The sequence below is a fragment of the Notolepis coatsorum genome (assembly GCF_963971535.1).
Source record: "Notolepis coatsorum genome assembly, chromosome: 12".
NCBI lineage: Eukaryota > Metazoa > Chordata > Actinopteri > Aulopiformes > Paralepididae > Notolepis > Notolepis coatsorum.
The window spans coordinates 87,889,086-87,913,991 of record NC_140176.1 but is presented as its reverse complement, the minus strand read 5'-3'; the positions used below and the strand labels follow the sequence as shown (position 1 = coordinate 87,913,991).

The window sequence follows — 24,906 nt, the reverse complement described above, 5'->3', positions numbered from 1 at the left end:
ACAAGCACACACAAGCACATACACGACACGCACGCTGAGCACGCTCACACACTAGCAGCCACTTTAACACTCATGCCGCACACACGCACACTTATGGCCAGAGGAAAGGCCACTTTAAATTAGTATAACATCAGGAAGTGTATTGCACTACTAAAGCTACCTAGCATGTCCTATATGCTCTGTAAATACTATGTACAGATACCGAGATGGCACACCATGTACCTGTTTATTGCACTGTTGTTTTTATTGGATTCTATTATATGTTGTACCACTGTATTTTTATTGGATTCTATTATATGTTGTACCACTGTATTGCACATCGTCGCGGGCAAGACCAGACGCATTTCATTGTATACCTGTATGCCGTGACAATTAAAACTCTTGACTTGACTTGACTTCAGAGTTAATTAGGGTGGTTTCCTATGGGGGAGCAAGGGACTGTGGATTCACTCGGCCAAACCTTGTTGGCGTGCATCACAGTCACGAAAGGGGCTACCCCGTCTTATTTCATAATACAATGTTTCCGAATGGACGTTTGGATTAAACCAAGTGTATGCAGTGATGCTGAACTTCCCAGCGGAACACAAGTTACTTAACGTTACACAGGTATGTTATGCACGTTAATTAAGCTATGCAGAGCGCAGCCCTTTAGCTTGCTAATGTTAAGATAGCAGGAGCCGTCGGCCAACAAAGATGTTGTTTCAACAAATGTATTCACAAAATGGATTACCATCCAAATGATATTGAAGCCTCCTGTGACCAGTAACTAACCGCAGCAATATGCGCTACGTTATGTGCCTAAAGTCAAGACTCGACAGTACTGAACCAGACAAATTATTTAGGAGCACATTTTTTGCATGATTAAAAATGAAGGTTTGAACGTCCGTCTGAAAAACCCTGGCGAAGTTCGAAGCCCAAAAACAGGCTTCGGGGACAGCTCTATAAAGTACCACAAATTCGAATGATGTAAGAAACAACAGCTTGCAGGTGAACTTGAAGACCCCCACCACAACACCAAACCCACCTTTGCGACGGGCATGATGTAGAGGAGACCTTGGAAGAGGATCCAAAGGAGGACAACGGCGAAGGCCTGTGTGTCCCAGAGGTTGGCCAGCGGAGGCAGGGGCAGGGGGAGGTTGGCCAGGCTGGGGTCCTCCTGATTCCCCTGAAGGATCACGTACAGTACCCAGCCAGGCAGGAACAGCAGCCAGAAGTAGACTCCTAGTTGACACAAAAAGAGATGTGTTGCAGCCAATATCACAAATACATTTCTCAATTGGCTTCATATGTTGTTTGTTTGTTTGTTTGTTTGTTTGTTTGTTTGTTTGTTTGTTTTTCCTCACAGACTGTGGGACCTCGGAGGTTGCTCTAAGACACTTTGTCAGCAGGGCTGTACACTGGGACGAGATGATCGCAAATTGCCCCCTAATTTGGCCGGTGCGAGTGGAAAATAATATCTGGGGGCAAGCTTGCGAGTAGTGATTTCAACCCTTCATTTGCATTTCACTCCTAAATTAATCCATACAAATTGGATAAAAAAAATAGTAAAACATTAGCCTACAACCAGGGCTGTGTACAGTGAGACACAATGTCGTGGTGCTATGAAAGAATCTGTCGGCAACAGCGATAGCCTGTGTGGAGTGAATCTGGGCAACTTGGTAGTTGTAGTCTATCGTGCGAAAAGACCATGTCCCTGTCTGCGAGAGTCTATACATCCAACACCAAATCCCATAATTCCTAGTGAACAATCTAAACGAAACTGAATGTGAACTTCCTTTCAATAAGTTTAAGCCGCTAATTTTGCTCTGCAAGAAGAACGGAGTGGATATCAGTCCATCTTATGACAACCACGTCCGATGTGGAGAGATGATAAGATGATGATGATTGACGTGATGACGTGATGATTGATTGACGGGGACACGGACACTTCTAACATTCAGGTTCAGCCATGCATTAGGTGAGTAGTAGTAGTAGCCCACTATTAGGACGTGAAATACTTTCTTCTTAAATTTCCCTCCGGGGATCAATAAAGTATCAACCTATCTATCTATCTAATAATGAGACAATATGCAAATAAGATAATACTAATAATTGTCACGGTTCCCCGTATATGAAATGAAAGTGGCTTGCAACTATACTGCTGGTAAAATCACTGTTTATTTCTCGTTTTGCATAGTATTACATTCCACTTCTATAAACAATCAAAGTCCTACCGTAAGAGCCTCATACGGGTCAATTAAACCTTTTTGATTAGTCTTTCCTTCGAGCTAAGTTGGACTGAACATTTCACTGTCAAAAGCGCAAATGTAAATAAGGTTGCGTCGCAACACGGGTTTCAAAATAAAGGTCACATATACAAATACCTCTCAATTCTTATAAAAAAAAGTCCCGGATATACATAAACATTAATTGGCATAGATCTCTATAAACGGCCCAACACATTGATCACTTTAGGCACACACTGAAACCAGTAACATCACAAATATGAAGCAGGTAATTACCCATAAAAACAATAAACCTTTCATGGGGTTATTTACAATAATAATAATTCATTTGATTTCTAAAGCACTTTTCATTGTGAAACAAATTTATGCAGAGTTTCTTGTCCTCCTGATTAATGCAATGGTGTGTGTGTTGTGGTGATCTCATTCAAGGAGCACTACACAAGCGCACACACACACAGTTTGTTGTTTTTGTTCTATTAGTGATTTACACACTTTCTCAGTTGGTTCATTATAAAAGATACAAACCTGAAAACAAACGCACTTAAATGTTAAATAAAAGGACCACAGTAATGAGGCAGGAGGAACATATTTTTTTAATAATGGCAAAATTGTTATTTAAAAATGTGCCCCTAAAAAATATTCTTTGCCCCTAAATTTCTCATTTAGGGGCAAGTGTGCGCCTAGTGACAAAGCTTAGCGTACAGCCCTGGTCAGGGATGGACACATTGGCTGTTGAAGTGATCGAACCTGTGACCTTCCAGTTACAGGGCGGTCTCTCTAACCACCAGGGAACCGTACCATTTACATACCTAAGTAAATGGAAGATTGCTCCACTTCTACAAGGTCCATTTGCATGTTCCTGGTATCTAGGGACATTTATGTATCTCAGGGAATGTATTCCCAGTGTCATAAATATTGTGTCCATTACTAGGCTTGAGTAAATTGTAATGAACCAAAGGAGAATATGAATTTGATTTGTTCATCTTTGACGGTGAATAACACCATGCTAACATTGACCATTACGTGAAGAATTGCCACTGAGCTCATTCAGCACCTTCTTGAGATCACGTGTACAAAAAAATCTAAGCTGGATTTAGTACCACCAGGTACCCCTGACTGGGCAGCAAAAACCGAGAATGAAATCTACTGTAAGTACAGTTACTTTTTTATAATGTACATTTCTCCGCCATTCTTTTTCAGATTGCAATGCTGTTTTTTTTGCTAGACGTTCACATAAAAGGTAGAGAAACTAATTTCTCTGGGTTCTATTTTATGGCAATAACGTTCAGGTTTGTTCCACCCAGAGATATGATCCAGAAAAAAACGAATTAAAAATAAAATGTATTCAAGCCTAGTAACAGACACACTATTTCTGACACTGGGAATACATTCCCTGCGGTCCATAGATGTCGCTAGATACCAAGAACATGCAAACGGACCTTGTAGAAGTGGAGCAATCTTTAATTTACTTAGATGTGTATTTTTTGGTGAGTTTTCTGAAAATATGGCTAGAGTTTAAACAGTGTGATGGTGGTGCGTGACAGATTTTAAAGGCGAGGGTGTCCTTTTAAAACGGGGTGATGGTACGTGACGGTCTGATTTTAAAGGCGAGGGTGTCCTTTTAAAACGGGGTGATGGTACGTGACGGTCTGATTTTAAAGGCGAGGGTGTCCTTTTAAAACGGGGTGATGGTACGTGACGGTCTGATTTTAAAGGCGAGGGTGTCCTTTTAAAACGGGGTGATGGTACGTGACGGTCTGATTTTAAAGGCGAGGGTGTCCTTTTAAAACGGTGTGATGGTACGTGACGGTCTGATTTTAAAGGCGAGGGTGTCCTTTTAAAACGGTGTGATGGTACGTGACAGTCTGATTTTAAAGGCGAGGGTGTCCTTTTAAAACGGTGTGATGGTACGTGACGTCTGATTTTAAAGGCGAGGGTGTCCTTTTAAACAGTGTGATGGTACGTGATGATAGTGTCTATGCCGGGGCTGAAGAAGAATCTACCTATGGTGCCTCCAAAGTCCAGTGGCGTGGCAGAGGCAGCAGCAGGAGCCACCGGCTTGGGCTCCTCCTCCTCCTCCTCCTCCTCCTGCTGCTGCTGCTTAGCCTCTACTCGGCCATCTTTCCTGCGTCGCAGGTTGTAGCAGCTCTGGTTCTCTGGCTCCACCTCAGCCTTCAGGAGAGATAAATTAATGATATCCAGTGGTTAAAAGATGCTATAGGGAGTTTCATCAAGTTAACCCAAGTGATCTACATGGCATTCCAGTAACAGTTTCCAAAGTTATTTTCATGCAAAGTTTAGAGAAACGTGTGCTAAGTAGGGGTGGGAATCGCCAGAGACCTCACGATACGATACTATCGCGATACTTGCGTCACGATAGTATCGCGATATTAAATATATCGCGATACGCTGAGTATTGCGATTATTATTTATTTTCAAATTTTATTCGTTACCTTTTTTCAACTGCAAAGTAAAACTGTCGACAACTTTGTCATCCCATTTTTTAAATTAAATATCGATACTTGGCGTCCCTGTATCGATATAGTATCGCCACGCAAAGTATCGCAATACTACTACGGTACATATCGATTTTTTTCCCCCCACCCCTAGTGCTAAGGGGCACCGATTGGGTTACAGTAGCTTTCTAGGCTCACCCACACTTAGGGAGGGCATATATACACATCAATCCATGACTGTCCACTGTATTAGAGTGTGAAAGCTACCACAGTGCTCCAAAATGGGAAGTGATTCTAAAGCCATCACAGAGCTCCAATATATCTATATGGAGCACTGATATGACACAAGGGGATTAGGCACAGGGCACCAGATACATAGCAAGGAAAGTGACAGTGAAAACAAAAACAAAGACAGTGGACAACAAGGAGAAGAGGCTACCAATGACAATTTGGCAAGTTAGTTACAAAGCATTACTTTGACATAGCCTACTGTAGTGGGATAATGCAGTCCTGTATACTCCCACCTGCCACTCAACAGGGGTCACCACACCATGGAAAGATGCCATATTAACCAAAGGGATTTCTCTCAGATTAGCTTCAGTAAAGAGTTTTATCGTCACATTGTCCAACAGCTCTTGGGGGTGGTTACGACTGACGCGTTTGACAAACAAATTATCATAAAATTGGAACAAAACCAAGCTTATGCGTTTTGGAAATGGTCAAATAAACACTCACGTACAAGTGATTATAGACAATGTTAATATCGAAAGTATATGAAAATAAATGTCTGGGTGTGATATTAGACCACACATCTGCTGGAGACCTCGCATACAACATGTACAAGCAAAGTTGGCGAGGGGAATTGCAGTTCTGGGAAGAACTAGGCACATGTTGTATCATAAAGTGTTATACACTCTGTCTTGTTTATTTGTATTACCCATATCTGAATTACTGTGTGGGGTAACATGTACAAAAGCAACATAGTCATTATACAGTAAAAAGAGCTATGAGGACAATAAACAATGTAGGATTTTGTGAGCACACTAACATGCTGTTTTTAAAGACACATGCTTGGAAGTTCATGGATCCGATATAATTTTAAGACTGCACAAACAATGTACAAAGCAAGAAATGTACTTCCTGGTAACATGCAAACATGTTCTGAGACAGAGAGGGGGGTTATAACTTGAGAGGAAAGTTCTCTTTTCAGAGTTTGTACTACTCTGAAGAGTATGCGTTTAAAAATGTGTGGGGTGAATTTGTGGAATTGAATTTGTGGAATTGAATTTGTGGAATTGTCTAGATGTTGAACTCAAGCAAAGTATACATATAAACCAGTTCAAGAAGATGTACAAAATAATTATTTGAGAGGTACAGGGCTGAGGAATGAGAAAGGGGCCTTGTTTCTCTCAGGACAGAGATGCTGGTTGATGATGTTTTATTTTTGTATGCAATTGTTGGGAAATGCTAGATGGGCACCTGCACGATTATGTACCGGTATGTGGATTATGGTAATTACTTTAAGTTAGATTTGTTAAAAACAAAGTTCCTTGGGAGCTCCAGTAGCTCACCACGTACCGCAAGTGCTATTTCAGAGCTGTGGACAACCGCGCTCGCGCGGATCTGGGGCTGAGCGCGTTCGAATCCCGGACGGCAGCCGTGCCTTTCCCAGAGTGTCTTTCCCCCCATCTGAACCCTTTCAGCCAGCTTCTGTCGGTCGAACTTGACCAAGTATGAATGCGACGAAAAAGCGATAAACGCTAAAAAGAACCAGCTGACTGGTCAAAGTTTAAAAAAAAAGAAAAAAAAGTTCCTTTGTTCTATCCCATCTTTTTATGAGACAACTGATGTGTGGTGGTTCTCCACTTGTGAAAATAGTTGTGGTTATGATCAGGGAACAAACTTAACTTTTTGACTTACCAGCCATTTGGCTGGTAGATTTAAAAAACTACCAGCCAGGCAGATTTTTTTTACCAGCCAAAAATTATAAATAGCTTTTTAGTATATTGCCATGTGTTATTATTACTATAATACTCTCATATGCTATTTTCAATTAATATCATAAACAACATAAGGAATATTAGCATAATTTTGAGTGGACTGAAGGAATGAGTCAGCGTTAATAGTTTTAAATGCAAATAATTTATTGAAACATAGAAGTGGGGTCGGTTGGGACACACACACACACACAATGGGGGACCCTGATGTAAACAAGACAAACGTCTTTCTCTGGTCTGCATCCCCTTAACAATTGTGTGTATTGAGCCGTACTGTATTGTACCCATTCTGCAATCTGTTAAATAAAGTTCTCATTCATTCATTCATTCATTCACACACTGTTTCAGCTCACCACCCCCGCATCATATTGTAGTCTAGTCCAGTGGTTCTCAACTGGTCTAGCCTCGGGACCCAACATTTTCCTTAGTCATTAAGTCGCGACCCAAAATTTTGAACCACTATGATTTATGTAAAAAAAAACATTCAAAACATGAAATAAACACAGAAAAGTGCAACAAAAGTGCAACTATTGCTAAAAACCCAATGAAATAAAAGAATAATAAATAATATATGCTTCTTAGCAGATTTCTTAGCTTAACATAACAGACCTAAATTTGGGGGAACTAATGGGATAACTGAGGTTGCAACAAAAGTGCAACTAGGGCTAAAACCCAATGAAATAAAATAATAAATAATATGCTTCTTAGCAGATTTCTTAGCTTAACATAACAGACCTAAGTTTGGGGGAACTAATGGGATAACTGGGGTTGCAACAAAAGTGCAACTATGGCTAAAAACCCAATGCAATTAAATAATAATAATAATAAATAATTATGCTTCTTAGCAGACTTCTTAGCTTAACATAACAGACCTAAGTTTGGGGGAACTAATGGGATAACTGGGGTTGCAACAAAAGTGCAACTAAGGGCTAAAAACACAATGAAATAAAATACTAATAAGAATTACCGTACTTTTCGGACTATAAGCCGCAGCTTTTTCCCCCATTTTTCTACCCTGCGGCTTATATAACGGTGCGGCTTATATGTCTCGACGTGACCAAACCTGAAAATGTTAAAATCTAAATATTGCTTTTTTGACTGCATTGAAATGTTATTTATCTGTTCCCTTATTTGCTAAACTTAATACAACTTGTAAATGAGTTAATTCTTGTTATTTGTCCGACAGTATTGTGTCCCAATGCTAATTACATATGGTAATTAAACATTAAAACACCTGCAGCTTATAGTCCAGTGCGGCTTATATATGTACACATCATTCAATTTAGCTGCTGCGGCTTATAGTCAGGTGCGGCTTATAGTGCGAAAAGTACGGTATTTGCATATTGTCTCGTTATTAGATAGATAGATAGATTGATAGATAGATAATTAATACTTTATTGATCCCGGAGGGGAATTTAAGTAGCCATACGATGGAGTTCTTTTTACAGAGTAAAATTAGTGGCTTAAATTTAGTGAACAGCATTTCTTCCTTGGCGATGCAATATGCCACATTCATCTTAAACGTTACCTCACGGAGATCAGCATCATCCGCTCTGGTCGTCTGTTTACTCAGCGAGTGCAAGAGGGTGCCGGCCCGCTCGGGGTTTTGTTTAGAGTTGAAGGCATCCCGGGCAGGAATGTGTCGATGGGACGTATTATGCTTGCTAATATTATCCCTTTTTAGGATATTGTTACCCACGACATATGGATTTTCTGATCGAATCTTTTCGGGAGCCTCTCGGCACCAGTGACAGAATAATAGCTGCTCTTCCTCGTTAAAAATAAGCCACGGAAAATCATTTTTCCACTCTGCGTTATATCTGTAAACCTTAATCTTCTCCTTCTCCTGTCTCGTTTCTATTAACGGTGGTCCCTCTCGGGCTCGTTTGGGGTTTTGTACTTCTTTTGGATTTAAAACCTTAAAAAAGCGCTTCATCTTGTCAGAAACTGTCTCAGTCACTGTACATTGAGCTCGCACCTGGCTGCCTCGGCTCGCGGGGATATTGTTCGCTAGGGATTATGGGATTTGGTGTTTTGATATGGACTCTACGCGAGACGGGACATTGTTTTTAATCGCACAAGACTACAAGTACCAGGTGGATAGCGCCGTGGTCCATTCATTTACCGTCACACTTTTTATTTTTATTTTTTTTGCTTGCACCACGGGCCATCGCTCCCGTGCTAGTGAAGTCAATTCATTCATCGCACAGACTGACGTCAGTGTCGCACGTGCGACATATGTCGCACCGTACAGCCCTGCTGAACACTATTGGACTGAATAACAAAAGGACGATAGACGAACACACCGAAAGATCATTAGAATAGACTCTTCGAGGACGATACAATCTGATAACATCTGATTATGAGGTTCTGTTTATAGCAATAAAACAAGGCTTTTCCTCATAAGGTATTTCACGGTGTCGAAGTGTCGAATTCTTACGGAGGTGGAGAATTAGTATGGTTTATGGATTGCACTAACGGGGGAGATAAGGATCTTATCAGCCAGTGTCGGAGAGACGTCAGGACCATTAAAATGACACAACGCAGAGGAATTGGATGGAGAGCCAAAACAGATGAAGACGTGATACTGGCCAGTTTGATCAGGATCTTACAAAGCACGGACTGGGGTGGATATGACTCGTCGAGTTGCCACGGTTTTTTTTCAAAATAAGAGTATCATATGAACCGAACGTTGCTAGCTGACGGAGCTATAGATATGACTGGAGCTGCGCTTGGGGCGGAAATGAGACCCGCACAGGATTTTCAAAATAAGAGTATCGATATGAACTACACGCCAGGTGGCAGGCAGACCTCTCATTGTTAGTCGCCAAACCTTAAATCTGCCCGCCATTGGCGGTTGGCGGGTACTTATTTTGTTCCCTGGTTATGATATATAACCTACAAGCTAACCACCACAGAATTAACCACATCATCAAAACGTCCCCACTCACCCCCTATCCCGCAATGCCAGGCAGTCCCCTATCACACAGGCACTGGGGTGACCCCACCATGGACATTTCTGAAGACGGCATAATCAACTTTGACCCCCCCCCATTTCCGTGTCCGTTCCTTTCACACAGAATGGCATGCCGGCATAATGGAGTAAGATTCCAGAGAGTAGATTTAACTTCAAAGAAAGCTCTAGAGGGGAAGCTTGGTCCAACCAAGGACCAGTCCATTCCATGTATGGTTGTGCAATGCACTAAAATAAGGCTGGAGCTACATTGATTAGTCAATTAATGGAAAATCGACGGTTGGTTTATTTATTTATTTTCATAACCTCAACTCTGTCCAACAAATGGATACTAGTCATTGACAATTTATTTAAAACGGATGTAGACGTGTAAAGCGCTTTGGATAGAAGATAAATGCACCATTTATAAAGTTAAAGATCAAAGTAAGCACTCTACAGATATTGAGTGTCATTTTGTAAAATGTCCAGTCTCACCGGCAATACCTGTGTTGTCATGAATTTATTAATCATGAGACATTTTACATCACCGCGGTAACCCTAGCTCTGACTGTAGGAAATACAAACATTAATAACAACAAAAATACTTTGGTCGTGTAGAGGGAAAAAAAGCTATTCATACTTCATTGATGGTCACATCGAATTCTAATAGCACCTTGTACAAGTGACCTGTAGATGACCCACATATCTAAACCTGGTTGTGAAGGGAAACCGTTCTCCCCAGTGATAGTATTGCCCTGATAAGCTTGTATGTTCATAATACACTCAAAAACGCATATGACCATTAGGGCTGTCTTAAATGCTTCGACGCTTCGAACGTTCGATTCGATGGCACAAGCTTCGAACATTAAAAAAAAAATCGAAGTTAAAAAAAAAAAAAAAAATCAATTTTTTTTTTTTACTTCGATTTGTGTGTGTGTGTAGGTGTGTGTGTGTGTGTGTGTGTGTGTGTGTGTGTGTGTGTGTGTGAACTACCCATCCCAGTTAGGACAGTCGAATCCCGTCCAATCTTTCGCCGTCGACTAAAGACTCACTTCTTCAACCATTATCTGAAATGATAAAAAAAAATAAAAAATCTAACCGTGACTAACCTTACTGTCATGCACTTGTCCTAATAAACTAACCTACACTGTAACACGCAACACTTTGATGAACATTGTTACTCAGCTGATAGAGTTGTACCCTTCTTGCTGTCTTGTCGTACAGAACTTGTAAGTCGCTTTGGATAAAAGCGTCAGCTAAATGACTAAATGTAAGTGTGTGTGTGTGTGTGTGTGTGTGTGTGTGTGTGTGTGTGTGTGTGTGTGTGTGTAGGTGTGTGTGTAGGTGTGTGTGTGTGTGTGTGTGTGTGTGCGCGCACCTTGTAGAATTCCACACATAAGAAAGAAAGATACTGGGATGAATAAACAAAATAGGAAATAAAATGTAGAAATGCATGCAATACATAAATAAATATGAATCTCCATATATGAAATATAACATTTAGATAAGGTGCTACTGAGATGTTTTGGTGAGTTCTTTGTTTTTTTGTGGAAGTTGCCCTTCTTAAAAATGCATGAACATTCACTGATAATTGGTCTGTAGTGGAGTCTACAAGGTCTACATTGCCGGACCATGTAGAATCCGGACCTTGTAGACTGACATAATTATGTGCATAGTTTAGTCTACACAGGCCATATTTCAAATAATCAAAATCTTACTTCATTCATCTTAAACATTCTTGATTTGGGGGATTGGTAGTTCCCATGAAATCTGAAGTTGTTCAAACGACAACAGCGATCCACCTTGAATAAAATCACACAGCCGAGTGAAACCTTGTTGGATGCGTCAGTCACGAAAGAGGCTACTTAATTAATTAATCCAACCCACTTTATTTATAGAGCACATTTAAAAACAACAACGTTTACGAAAGTGCTGTACAAGTCCCACAACATAAGATAAAAAAAAAAAAAAAGATATTAAAAAAATATTAAACAAAAAAAAAAAAAAAAAATCGAAGCTTCGAATTAAAATCGAAGCTCGGCCCCGAAGCTTCGATTGCCAAAAAAAGCTTCGAAGGTCAGCCCTAATGACCATAGCCCACTAATCAGAGCTGCGGTCACACTGATAGCTACACACAGCTAGAGGAACAGACACACAGACAAACATACAGTACATACATACTACTACATACTACTACATAAGACTACAGAACATGCATGCATGCACACAGACATACACCTATAAACATATGCACATACACATATATTGCCATTAATCAGGGAACACACAAGTAAAATGAGTACAATGTGATGTGATAATGTAATAATTGTATGATCATGTTGATGATTTATTATTATTATGTGCTAATTATAACTAATTTACTTTTGGTAATGATGATATGTAATGACCACTAAAGTAGAAAAGCCTAACCAGGGTGTACCTCCCCCTCTTGCAGAGACAAGTCGCATTTCTTTCCTCTCTCCCAAGGCCTTCAAGGCCGTTCCTACCGCCGCCTCTACTGCTCCATGGAGCCTGACGCTGCTATGCCCTGCTTCGTGCCGGTGGCCGGACTATACTCAAATCAACTCTAAATGGATCTAATCAGTGGATTGCATATTTTCTTCAAGAAGCAGAATAAGGCTAACCCTCTCTGCCTATTGGGACATCATAATCGGGTTACCAACTTGAAGACGTGGTCATTTTTGGATTATCGAAGCTTTTGGACTGCAATAAGAAGATTTTGGATCTGTTTACAGCGCACAGGATCTACCAAAATGAACTGATAAGACACTTGGACTAATAATGCATTCAGTCATTTGGACGGAGTTGTTAAAACTCACTCCACTCAAATCAATAGAGTTATATTCCACTCTATTCAAATCAAATTTAAAGGGACGTGGCTGGGATAAATTGTGCCAGTCAGTCAGCCAAAACAAATTCCGGGACCAAGGTCGAACCGAGAGCTCTGGAGTCGAAGGCCCTCTGGGAGATAAGAGTGGCGAGCGGCTTCCCCACCCGCAATCCCTAGTCCCCCCCCCCCTCTGCATTGGCACTGCACTGTCGGCTACCTCGTGTGAGGGAGACCTCCCCCACCCAGGACTTGGCTTGTGCACTCCCCCCCCCTCCCCCCCCCCCCCCCCCCTACAGCCCTGTAACAACCCCAACCCACTCCCCCCTCCTTCCGTAAATGGCGCTGCCTATGACGGCTGCCAGTCTGTTTGCGGTGGTGAATATGCATATGTTTGTCTCAAGGCTCTGTACCATTATTACTATCTAAAATGTAATAATTGTGGAATATTACTGTAATGAGCTGTATGTGTATGATCCAAGCGTCCTATGATCCTCATAGGAGCATAACAGAAAAAAGCATTCTGTATCTTTGCATGTCAACTAATAAAGAAACTTGAAACTTGAACTTGAAACTTGTAATTAGCCTTTGCTATAAAAATCCAACATGCAATTCATCTGTATATTGTAACTCGTTACATTGTTTTCTTTTGCATTATCTCTGACAAATAAAATAAATAATTAAAATAGCCTATTTATTCTAGCATGGATTTAGATAGTAAAGTCCTAGATCTGTACATCCATATAAAGCTTCTCAGAAGTGAACTGGCATTACTGTTCAGATCATGTGACCTATACACACACACACACACACACACACACACACACACACACTTGAAGAATGACAAGTGGCAAACTGGTTTCCAATCATTGATGCTATTCTATGAAAGTTTACACACCCTGATCAGCAGTACAGCTTTAACCCAGGAAGAGTATAAGAGGTGGCACATGTTGCAATGCCACGTGACTGACCAAGCATAACACGCACACAAGCACACACACAAAACGACAAGCCAGGAGGCCCCAACATGCAAGCATCATGACATTCCATTTGCTATACCTAGAAAGAAAGAAATCCACAAACATGCAGCGTGCGGCGGCATCACCGCCTGGAACATCGTTTGTAAGCCTTTACTTTGCACGACAACACAATGGTGACATTTTTGTAATGCAGTCCGCCCAATGGAAGAAAAACAATCCATCTACAAATCAAACTGAAAAAGGAGATGACAGATCTCAGAAAGAACACAAAGCCTTCACTGCTTCCTGTGTGCAATAAAAACAAATAAAAAGACAGAGGTAGATCTTTAATATTTATGAAAATAACTCACCTCGTTCACTTTGTTAGCAGACTCTCCTCGGTCCTCCTCTTTCTTTTCATGCTTATTGCTGTTATTGTTCACAACTGGCGTTGGCGGCTGCTGGGCGTCGAACCACGGAGGTATGGATGAAGAAAAAACAAAACAGCAGCAATGTGAGGAAGAGAGAGACAAAATAATGCTGGCAAAAAAATACAATAGGAGAGGGGAAGACTGTGGTCCATGTGTCCCACAATGAGAGGGTAATCACCAATAGTGGATCACAACCACTTACTAAACAGTTACGGCAATTGCAGAGTTGGGATACTGAAGGGAATTATCGGCTAAACATGCGTGTTTAGCTCCTTGTATAGTCAGTGGCCTGCATAATCCTTTTAACGTACAATTTCAGAACTTGCACAGTATTAGGGCAGGGCAATATACAGATATTACCTTTATTTATTTAATATTGTGTATTGTATTGTGTAAATGCTAAAATGGAAATGCGGACCTAATGTACATTGAATCTATAAGCTTAACCTCCATCTCTCTCACCATCTTCTTCATGAGGTCTGACAACATTTCCCCTCTCATGGGTCCCACAAAGACGCCAAGGACGATTGGTACAATCAACCAATGGAAGATTCTTTTCAATAACGTTCCATGATTAATTTGTTTAGCCTAGCAACATTCCAGGACCAATATTTGTCAATGTCACAATGTCAGAAATACCCATTTGTGAATAGAATGTCTTGATTTGGCAAGACACAAGATCAAATGTCTAACATTATGCCAGGGTACATCTAGTCTGAACTCGTGAGTGACTATAAAATGGGAAATTATAAACAAATGTTTTCTCCCCAATGTTATGGACATGGATCATTTCTCAAAACGTTCAAGGCTTGGGGGAAAAGGTTTCAAATGAGGTACCCCTGCCCTGAAGTGGGAGAGCTTAGTCAGAGCTTTGCTTTAATGATGCACTGAGATCACCTTACAGACTCGGAGTACTTCACTTCATGTATTAGCAGAGCCCATTGCATCCATTATTTAAGATAAGGATATGACATTTGTGTGGGGCCACTGAACCAAAATGGTTGAGATAGAATCCATTCTTCAATGGGTTTATTTATGTTGATTTAATTTGGTTGTGTTGATGTTAAATTTTTATTTATTTTTTGCAAAATGGGTATATTCTGTTTGGTTTTACACAATATGTCTATCGGTGTGTTGTACGTGTGTAGGGGCAGGTATATATAAGATTTTTTCTTCTTCCTGTTCCTTTCGGCCATGGTATTTTTTGTGAATTATGTGAATATGTACTGTTGGACTGTGGTGATCCCATGTACGGATAAATAAAGTGATGATGGTGATGATGATGATATAATTTATCAAGGAGACAGAGTCTGACCTCCTCCACCGCTCCGTCCTTCGTCCTGGCCTCTATATGATCTCCCCTCTCCCCGACCACGTGGGCGGCGGCGATGCGGGAGGAGGCGCGGCGCGTGGTCCTGGCCGGGGAACGGGAGCGACTGCGACGGCGGCTCGGAGAGCGTGACCTGGAGCGGGAGCGGGAACGCTGGAAGCCGGTAGGACTCTGGGGGGGGGGGGGGGGGGGACAGGTTATGGCTAGTGGTTAATATATTGTCTAATAGGAATGCAGTTACACAATACAGTAGGGATGTCCAATATTATCGGCCGATATTGGCATTAAAATGTAATATCGGATCGGTATCGGTTTTCAACTTTTTCTTTTCTTTTTTACATTTATATAACCTTTCTTTACCCAGGCTAGTAAGACAGGGTATCTGCAGGTTTAGCCCAGTCAGATTTAAGGCTTTTTAAGACTTTTTAATGCCACTCAGAATTAAATTTAATACCAATTTCACGATAACAAAATGGCAAAAATCATGGGTACTCTCAGTACACTCATTCAAGGGTACTACGACTATGCCTGCACCTCATGGTACCAAAGCACCTCAAAGGCACTAAAAACAAGATTACAAACATCACAAAACAAACTGGTCAGACTACTGCTTAACCTCACTCCTAAAACCCACTTTACCCCTGCCCACATTCAAAACCGCTCTTAAAGAGCACCTACGGGAGGCTGCAATTCGAAACTGGCCACCGTAAATGTCCAACCCCCCCCCCCCTCCTCCTAATGTACAGTCTCATCCCCATCATATATATATAATATTATCTGTTATGATCTCTGGGTAACAGTACTGTATATTATTTGCATATCGTATGTCACAAATGTAACAGTACTACAGTATATACCTGTATGTCATGATGTCATGTATGTTTTTACTGTATTTATTTCTGTATATTTTATTTCATTTTTATTCTATTTTACTCTACTCTTATCCTAGGCAACTTGATTGATTTGTGTTATTATTCTAATTCGTGACCTGTCCTGTCTAAATGTTTAAATGTTGAGCGATTTGCAGTGTCAAATTTCCCACGGGATAATAAAAGTATTTCTATTCTATCTATTCTATGTTGTGTATGTCAATATGAATTGAAAATGGGGGACCCTGATGTAAACAAGACAAACGTCTTTATCTGGTCTGCATCCCCTTATTATTGTGTGTATTGAGCTGTACTGTATTGTACACATTCTGCAATCTGTTAAATAAAGTTTTCATTCATCCAGTTGTTTTGTTTTTGTGGTTTGGTTGAATGAATACTTTATTTAACAGATTTCAGAATGGGTACAATACAGTACAGCTCAATACACACAATAATAAGGGGATGCAGACCAGAGAAAGACGTTTGTCTTGTTTACATCAGGGTCCCCCATTTTCAATTCATAGTGACATTTATGACATACACAACATACATGACATTTATGGCATAGGGATATACATGACATACAGGTATATATTACCGTTACATTTGTGACATACATGATATGCAAATATACAGTACTGCTACGCATAGATCCTAACAGAGTCAGGGAACATCGCTTGAAACACCTCTCCTAGTCCCTCATTTCCATTGTAGGACTGATGCTTTGCGACCGTATTTAGAACCCACAGTACCTCAGCTTCAAGGGTTGGCGTGGAGCCGAACGTTACCCGGACAGGTGCAGATGTAATTGGTGGTAGACCTACCTGTCCCTGAGCAGTTGATGTGGACGGCGTCGAAAAGAAATTTGATATTGAAGTTGTCTGCAGGCGGGTTTTTGCATATGTAACATGCTTAGCGCTGTGCATGTGTGACTCGACTGCTTTTATTCCCATCGTTCCCAGTTTAAAATCCTTTTTGCAGAGTTTGCAGCGGGCCTCGTACTTTCACTGGGACCAACCACGGTGCAACTGCAAACAGAGGGTTTTCGAGCCAGTTCTCATTAAATTTGCACTTTCCCATGTTAAATTAACGAGTGCAAATAAATACAAATCAATTAAACTAAACTAAACGTCAGCGTTATCGCTACGGCTTGAATAACGTGTTACCTATGCTCCGGTGTTCTGAAATAGCTCCCGACGGCGACACACATTAAGGACCATAAATTGGTTCCGCCCCACAGCGTACCGTTTGCGTGAAAGAGAAAAAAAAGCCTGACTTTATCTCCCGTTAATAATAGTTTCCCCCCAGATTTCACAATGAAACATAAGATGACATGGCATGTTTTTAAGACCTCCGAAAGTCGGATTTAAGACATTTTAAGACAAATTAAGGCCTTAATAGTTGATAGTTGAATTTAAGACTTTTTAAGACTTTTTAAGGTCCCGCGGACACCCTGTAAGAACAAATTCTTATTTTATTTATTGTCAAAAGTATGCATAATGTTGTGTTAATTCCACGACAAGAGATATGTAATGTTAATTACCTGAAATTATTCAGTTTTTTTGGGGGGGGGAACCCTGCATATATCGGTATCGGTTGATATCGGTATCAGAAATTAAGAGTTTGACAATATCGGTATATCGGTAAAAAAGCCAATATCGAACATCCCTACAATACAGTATATATCACAGTTATATCACAAAAAAAAAGTACATTTTGGATGGTAAATATAGTTTGTCCACAAAAAAAGAAAATCATAATCACGATTATCTTAGTCAATATTGAGGTCACAATTATTTAAACACGATTACATGACTTAAACATCATGCATTTATTGAACTTTACAAAGGAAATTGTGGATTTCCTTGAACTTTAAAAATAGGGTAATTCAACTGAAAAACAAAAACATGACCTAGCTCAAAGGCTTGACCTGGCTTAAAAACATGACCTGAAAGTCTTATTATCTTGTTTTCAAAGTTGTATTAATTGCCCAGCCCCATCTCCAGTTAGCTCACTAGCTAGATTTCTGATGTCATCACTATTTTCTGTGATCCGACATTCATTGCCCGTAGGAATTCTTTTCTTTTTTTTAAAACTTTGACCAGTCAGCTGGTTCTTTTTAGCGTTTATCGCTTTTTCGTCGCATTCATACTTGGTCAAGTTCGACCGACAGAAGCAGGCTGAAAGGGTTCAGATGGGGGGAAAGACACTCTGGGAAAGGCACGGCTGCCGTCCGGGATTCGAACGCGCTCAGCCCCAGATCCGCGCGAGCGCGGTTGTCCACGGCGCTGAAATAGCACTCGCGGTACGTGGTGAGCTACTGGAGCTCCCCTGTAGGAATTCTTTTCATGGCATGACTCAGAATTTATATACTATATTCAAAGTGCAGTGTCACATTTAAGTAGGGCTGTGTCAACAAATATTCTATATACGATTTGTAAATAATAACAAAAAAGAAAAAAAAAAAAAGACAGCCCCCGACTGCTCGCGTGGGCCTGAATGCGCTGCATGACGGACAGGAGACACGCAACGTCACTTTCATTGAGCTGAAGAACGTAACAACAACTGCATGGCGTAATGGCAGAGAGTTCAAAACCCAACTTGGTCGCGAAGACGGTGATTTGCACTCTTGAGCAATCTAAAAACAACGTTTGGAAATACTTCATATTTTGATCAACTTATGGAACCTCGAGACAAAGTTGTATGCAAGCTATGTAAACTACAGCTGGCCTGGCCTACCTTCTTTTTTTTATGCTAACGCTATTTTGGGAGTTCTAGCGTCAGGAATGCAAGTAGCCTATTTTTCCGTTTTTAGCACTTAGCACTTTATTGTAAATCATCCCTCACGGTAAAGCACATAGATATTGAATAATGACATTGAGACAGAAGTGTCTTGCAGGTCACCAATGGTTTCATGCGAAGGAAAATATATAATTGTATCATAATAATAATGTTTATCACACCTTGCTCGTAGGCTGTGTATGAATGTCCGTCCTATATAACATAAAGTTTCATTAATTTGATCTCACTCCCAGAGACAGCCCCTGTTGATCTTAAAGGTAATTCATTTTGTTTACATAATGCGCAATAATAGATATTCGAATGGTTCGAAACTATGTATTTCTTTTTAAGAAGGCATAGTCGAATGTCATTGTAGGCGGCCAATTTTGACAGCCCTAATTTGAAGTACACAAAACACTCAAAAGGCATATGGGTTTGAGTTTAGTAACATACATGTCATAACGTGTTCCTAGTCTACTATAATTCAAACAGTTCATACTACAATTCAAAACTCGGCAGCTAGACTACTAACTAGAACCAAGAGAAGAGACCACATCAGTTCAGCGGCCTGCACTGGCTTCCGGTAACATTTAGAATCGATTTTAAGGTCATCCTCCTTATATACAGTACAAAGCACTAAATGGAACAGGACCAAGCTACATTGCAAAAAAAAAATCAGTAGGGTTGGGTATCCTTTGGATTTTATAGTTTTACGTTCTGGTTCGTTCTGGCTTATTGAATCCCTTCCAAATCTAATATTTGTGGTGGGGAAGAAATTAAATATTAAGAACCAAAACTATTCTACCTTTCATTCTTTTTTAGGGTTTAGGCAGATTTAGGCTCTAGTCTAGTCAGTAAATTGTGACATGACATTTGCACGTCATATCTTTTTCTCTTAACATGCTGTAACTTAGCCTAGTTTTTACCATCCGTTTCTGTTGCATCAAAGAAGGCTTATTAAATGAATTAATATTGCTGTGGATGATGATGCATTTTGCTTATCTATTACTACCTAAGGTAACTGTTGCCAAGGAATGTTCACTTTAAGTTTAAATCACTGCTCTGAGGCTACGTTTAGACGGAGAGAGTCTGAACAGAAACCGCAAAAGTCGTCTTGCGGTCTCACTTTTAATTTTGCGTTTAGACTAGCGTTTTGGGATGGAATTCTCCGTGCAGACGAGGCTGTAACGACTCGAGACGACTGAGCCCCGCTGTCACACGATTGGCGCATATGTCACATGACGTGCTGTGAAGACCCGCCCTACTCTGCCTTTGATTCGCAGACTGTGGGTGGGGAATGTGATTGGACCAAAGCAGAGTCACTCACAGACAGTGGGTCCAGTCACGCCGCGGGACAGATTCTTCTGTATTTAAAAGTACTGCCAATGTAGCCTTCAGGTGATCGCCATGGATAGAATCAGACATGCTTTGTTTACGCTTCTAGGCTACTGGCGCATGCCTGTGATGTAAGCAGTACGCGCAACGAGAGCCTTGACAACCCTTTCGTCATCGTTTTATGCGGTTTGACAGTTTAGATGATAGCGCAAAGGTTTATCGTTTCTAGGAATTCAACCCTGGAAGGTAGTCTCACCTTTTTGCGGTTTCACCCCGTAAAAACGCAGTTTCCGTATAAACGAAAGGCACATCCGAAAAAATATTTTTGCTGATTCACCTGCTAGCGTTTCCGTCTAAACAGGGCCCGACATTCATCCATTCTTTCTGTGCTCATCTTGGTGGCCCATTGAGTACAAGGATAACTAAAACGGCTGGAGCTGAAAGTGTTAACAACAAATGTATGTTTATTTTGCAGCAATTCTTTGTTGTTGCCACTATTTTTAGTGTTACAGATTTCCCCATTCAAAACTACCACAGTGTCATCCTTCTCATTTTATAGTCGGTGGTCTCTGGATGTGATGGAGGAGTGCACTGGATATTGAATGCACAGTGCAGAGTTGCAATTCAACTAAAACATGCCACAAGACCTAGTATTTTAGTATAGTAAAAGTATTTAAAAAATATATATACCGGTACTATATATATTTTTTTCTTTACATATGCAAATATATCGATATGTGACGCCACTTATCGATATCACGCAGTTATCGATAAATCGATAAATGGTCTAGCCTTAATACTTTGGTGTATGGTTTTGGCCTTGTTGGATCATTTCCTACCTTAATGTCAAGCTCCTTGAGCTCCAGTTCGGTGCCATCCTTGTAGATGACGGTGTAGAGTTGGCTCTTGGCGTGGAAGCTCAACACCTTCACCTCGTAGTAGAGACTGCTTCCAGGCCAGTGACCCATCACTGTGTCTCCATTCTGATGCTTCGGAACAGACATCGCATTGACCTGGACAAGCGAGAGAGACATAATGAGAAACATTTTCATTTCCTCTAATATTGTGAATATTTTAATTGCAATGTCAGTCAAAATAATAGCAAATTAGATATTTTTTCCACATCAGCCCTACATGCTAGGTACATATAGGGCCCTATGGAATCCGCAATCGTGGAATCGCAGAGGATTTCACGGAATTGAAATATTAACATGGAATTCTGAATTATCGCGGAATGGCGTGGAATTTGCTTAGCCCTATTTTCTGAAAATCCGCCTAAAATACATACCTAAGTAAATGGAAGATTGCTCCACTTCTACAAGGTCCATTTGCATGTTCTTGGTATCTAGGGACATCTATGGACCTCAGGGAATGTATTCCAGTGTCAGAAATATTGTGTCCATTATTAGGCTTGCTTAAATTGTGATGAAACAGAGAATATGAATTAAGATTTTTCTTTGCATCTTTGACAGTGAATGCTAAAATGCCACCATGCTAAAAATGACCAGACATACGCCAGAATTTTTTTATTTTATCATTCCATTTGGGCTGTGGAGGGTGCTTAACACTTTGAGTGCCAACGACGATATTTCTCGTTAGTTCATGCCAACAACGCGAGATCTCGTTTTTTTTTATTAGCGATTTCCAGTCCCTATCAGGGCTGGGCTCCAGAGAGCGCCTGATTTGGTCGCATTTTGCGACCAAATATCAGCTTAGTGCAACTGGATGTTTTCCCTTGTCGCACTGGTGCACCTCCCAGCAGGTCTATAGACTGTCTGTGTGTATGTGTGTGTGTAGCGTCTTTTTCCCGGCCATGTGCGTTCTCAAAAAAAATTATAAAAAAAATAAATCTGCCTTTGATTGGTTCTAACACGTGCATTATGCAAAGACCAGCCCTGATCTGCCTCTGATTGGCTCTGATCGTTATTCACTGAATGACGGGATAAACAAAAAAAAGTCATGCGCCGCCGCCACTAGGGGTGGGAATCACCAGTTTCATCACGATACGATACGATATCGATTCTTTGGACAACGATACGATATTTGGCGATATCACAAAGTCTCTCACGATACAATACGAGATACGATTAGATTCAGGCACCGATAATATGAGATGATATCATATGCCCATTTAACACAATCAGTCACATTTAGATCAACAAAAAAAAGGTAACGAAAATATCATTTTGACATTTGTATTTTTGAGCTCTTCCAGACATCAAAGGAAAATCAATCTATTGTTTTTAATACAAATAGACCTCCTGTTCACTGTAAAGTGCCACGTTTTGATATATTGAGCTTTAAACTTTAAGCTCCATTTTTTGGAACTCAAAACTCACAGCCTAAACCCCTCCCTACCTCCCTCTCCCAAACCGTGCCTACAACAATTTGTTGATGTTGCATGATCATGTATAGGCCTACATTTATTATGTATTATATTGTTTAAATAACAAAAACATCAAACTCCTCTGACCTCATTCTGGTCTTTCCAAAGAGAGAGAGAGAGACACACAAGCTGCCGCGGTATTGATATTTTCCTTACCGCACACATTTGCGAAATATTTCCTACCGCCGCGGTTATTACCGCACAGTGCGTACAAAAAAAATAATTTAATGCATTTTTTTTTTTTTTTTTAGTAGTAGTCTACTCTTATAGCCTGCCTCTAGTCTAATGGCGCTTTTCCACTGCATAGTACCCACTCGACTCGACCCGCTTTAGGCACCTGGTACTTCGTTCCTTTTCCACTGCAGCCAGGTACTACTCCGTTTGTCTCCGTGTGGGGATGCAGGCGGGGCCGCTCGCTTGTGTACACTGAAAGCTCCGTGTCCGAGGGCTTGCAGCAAGCCAGAGTTTAACACAGTTTAAATCAATCAATCAATCAATAACAACATTAACCATACTCTCGTTGCGTCTATTCTGCCAAAGCTAACGTTACCTCTCATTGTGTATTCTACCAAGCAACCCGGGTTTAACGTTACCTCTCGTGAATCCATTCTTTTTTGTTTATTGCACTTGGTTCTGTCGCAAACAAATCCTGAATGAAATGCATCCTTAGCGAGGCAGTAAAGATGGCGGCGTTCTGTTTTTGTTCAGAGCCTCCAAACTGTGACGCGTCTCTCTTCTGACCAGTCAGTGGTCTGCAATGTTTCACATGACTTTTCTGGTACCACTTCTACCCAATAGGGTCGCTTGGAACCGAGTAGGGTATATCTGCAAAGCCGCAAGCCAACTTTATTATTATGATAAAAAACAGCGGTGACGCGGTATTCAGCCTAACTCTGCGGTGAGCGTGATGCAACAGCGATACCGCGGTAATGCGGTTATCGCGGCAGCTCTAACACACACACACACACACACACACACACACACACACACACACACACACACACACACACACACACACACACACACACACACACACACACACACACACACACACACACACACACACACACACACACACACACACACACACACACACACACACACACACACACACCACACACACCACACACACCACACACACACACACACACAGAAAGGGAGAATGCTATGCTGTAACGTCTACACACACACACACACACACACACAGAAAGGGAGAATGCTATGCTGTAACGTCTACACACACAGAGCTGTAACATCTACACACACGGAGCTACTGCTGTTGTTCTTGGGCGGATATGAGACTCGCCACAGGATTTTCAAAATAAGAGTATCGATATGAATCGATCTTATTACATTGCATCGATCCGATTCGATCGTTGATAATTACATCGATGTATCGATCTGGATCGATGTATCGTCCCACCCCTAGCCGCCACTGTGAAACCTGAAACCAAAATATATACCTTTCGGAAGGAATGGCTGGTTCAATTTCCCTGGCTCCGCTACGATAAAGCAACAAACAGTATGGTTTGCATGTATTGCAAGGAGTGTGGTCCTAATATGGCTGACAGTACTGCGTTTGCTGTCAGATCATCAACATTCAGAATAGAAACATTAAAAAAGCATAGTGTCTCCAAAAAACACATACTGTGTCGTGACAGGTGTGTTGCCAGCACATCAACAGTGCCTCTCCACGAAGCATTTCAGCGCCAGACGGCGGCAAATAAAAAAAGCGAGGAGGAAGAAATGAAAATCAAATTCAACACTGCTTATAATATCGCAAAAGAAGAGCTGGCGTTTACTAAATTCAAATCGCAGATCACCCTAATGAAAGAAAACTGCTTGTTAAACGTCAACCCGACGTACAGCAACGACACTGCCTGTGCCCAGTTCATGGGAGTGATTGCAGACACATTAAAAAAGAAGACGTCCCTTCATGATCGACGGAGATACAGACGTCTCTGCAAAGTAGTGCGAGCTCGTCTACAGCCGCATATTGCGCAACGGGAGACCTATCAATATCCTAATTACTGGCCACATCGAGGTGGAGCACGCGTCGCACATGCAAAAGGTACAGCAATGTTATTATATAATAACTCCAGTTTAAGCAGAAATAAGACAAGCAACACATTTAAATAGTTATTAGGCTATTCAAATAGATTCAATAAGCATATGATATAGGGCCATAACTATGGAATCTGTTATTACGTTTTATTTTTTCAATATAATTTTCTGTTTTAATGTGGAGTAATAATAATAATGAGTAATAGACATACAACCTGGATTTAGGCTACTGGAGCTGAGCTGAATGTGTAAAAATAGATTGGACTTTGCTA

The 24,906-nt window shown here is 40.9% G+C and overlaps 1 protein-coding gene across 2 annotated transcripts in view; it reads right to left on the bottom strand.

Moving 5' to 3' along the window:
- Positions 1-24,906, bottom strand: part of lbr (lamin B receptor) — a 73,039-nt gene that overhangs the window by 24,021 nt on the left and 24,112 nt on the right. Inside the window, exons 2-6 of one of the 2 annotated variants that reach the window (XM_084326530.1) lie at positions 21,024-21,197; positions 15,185-15,370; positions 13,810-13,899; positions 4,229-4,397; positions 1,025-1,221 (exon numbers count right to left, since the gene is read on the bottom strand). In XM_084326530.1, the coding sequence (XP_084182656.1) occupies positions 1,025-1,221; positions 4,229-4,397; positions 13,810-13,899; positions 15,185-15,370; positions 21,024-21,188 (807 nt within the window). In that variant the 5' untranslated portion in view covers positions 21,189-21,197. The remainder of the gene's footprint in view (positions 1-1,024; positions 1,222-4,228; positions 4,398-13,809; positions 13,900-15,184; positions 15,371-21,023; positions 21,198-24,906) is intronic. The other variant, XM_084326531.1, reaches the window with a different exon arrangement.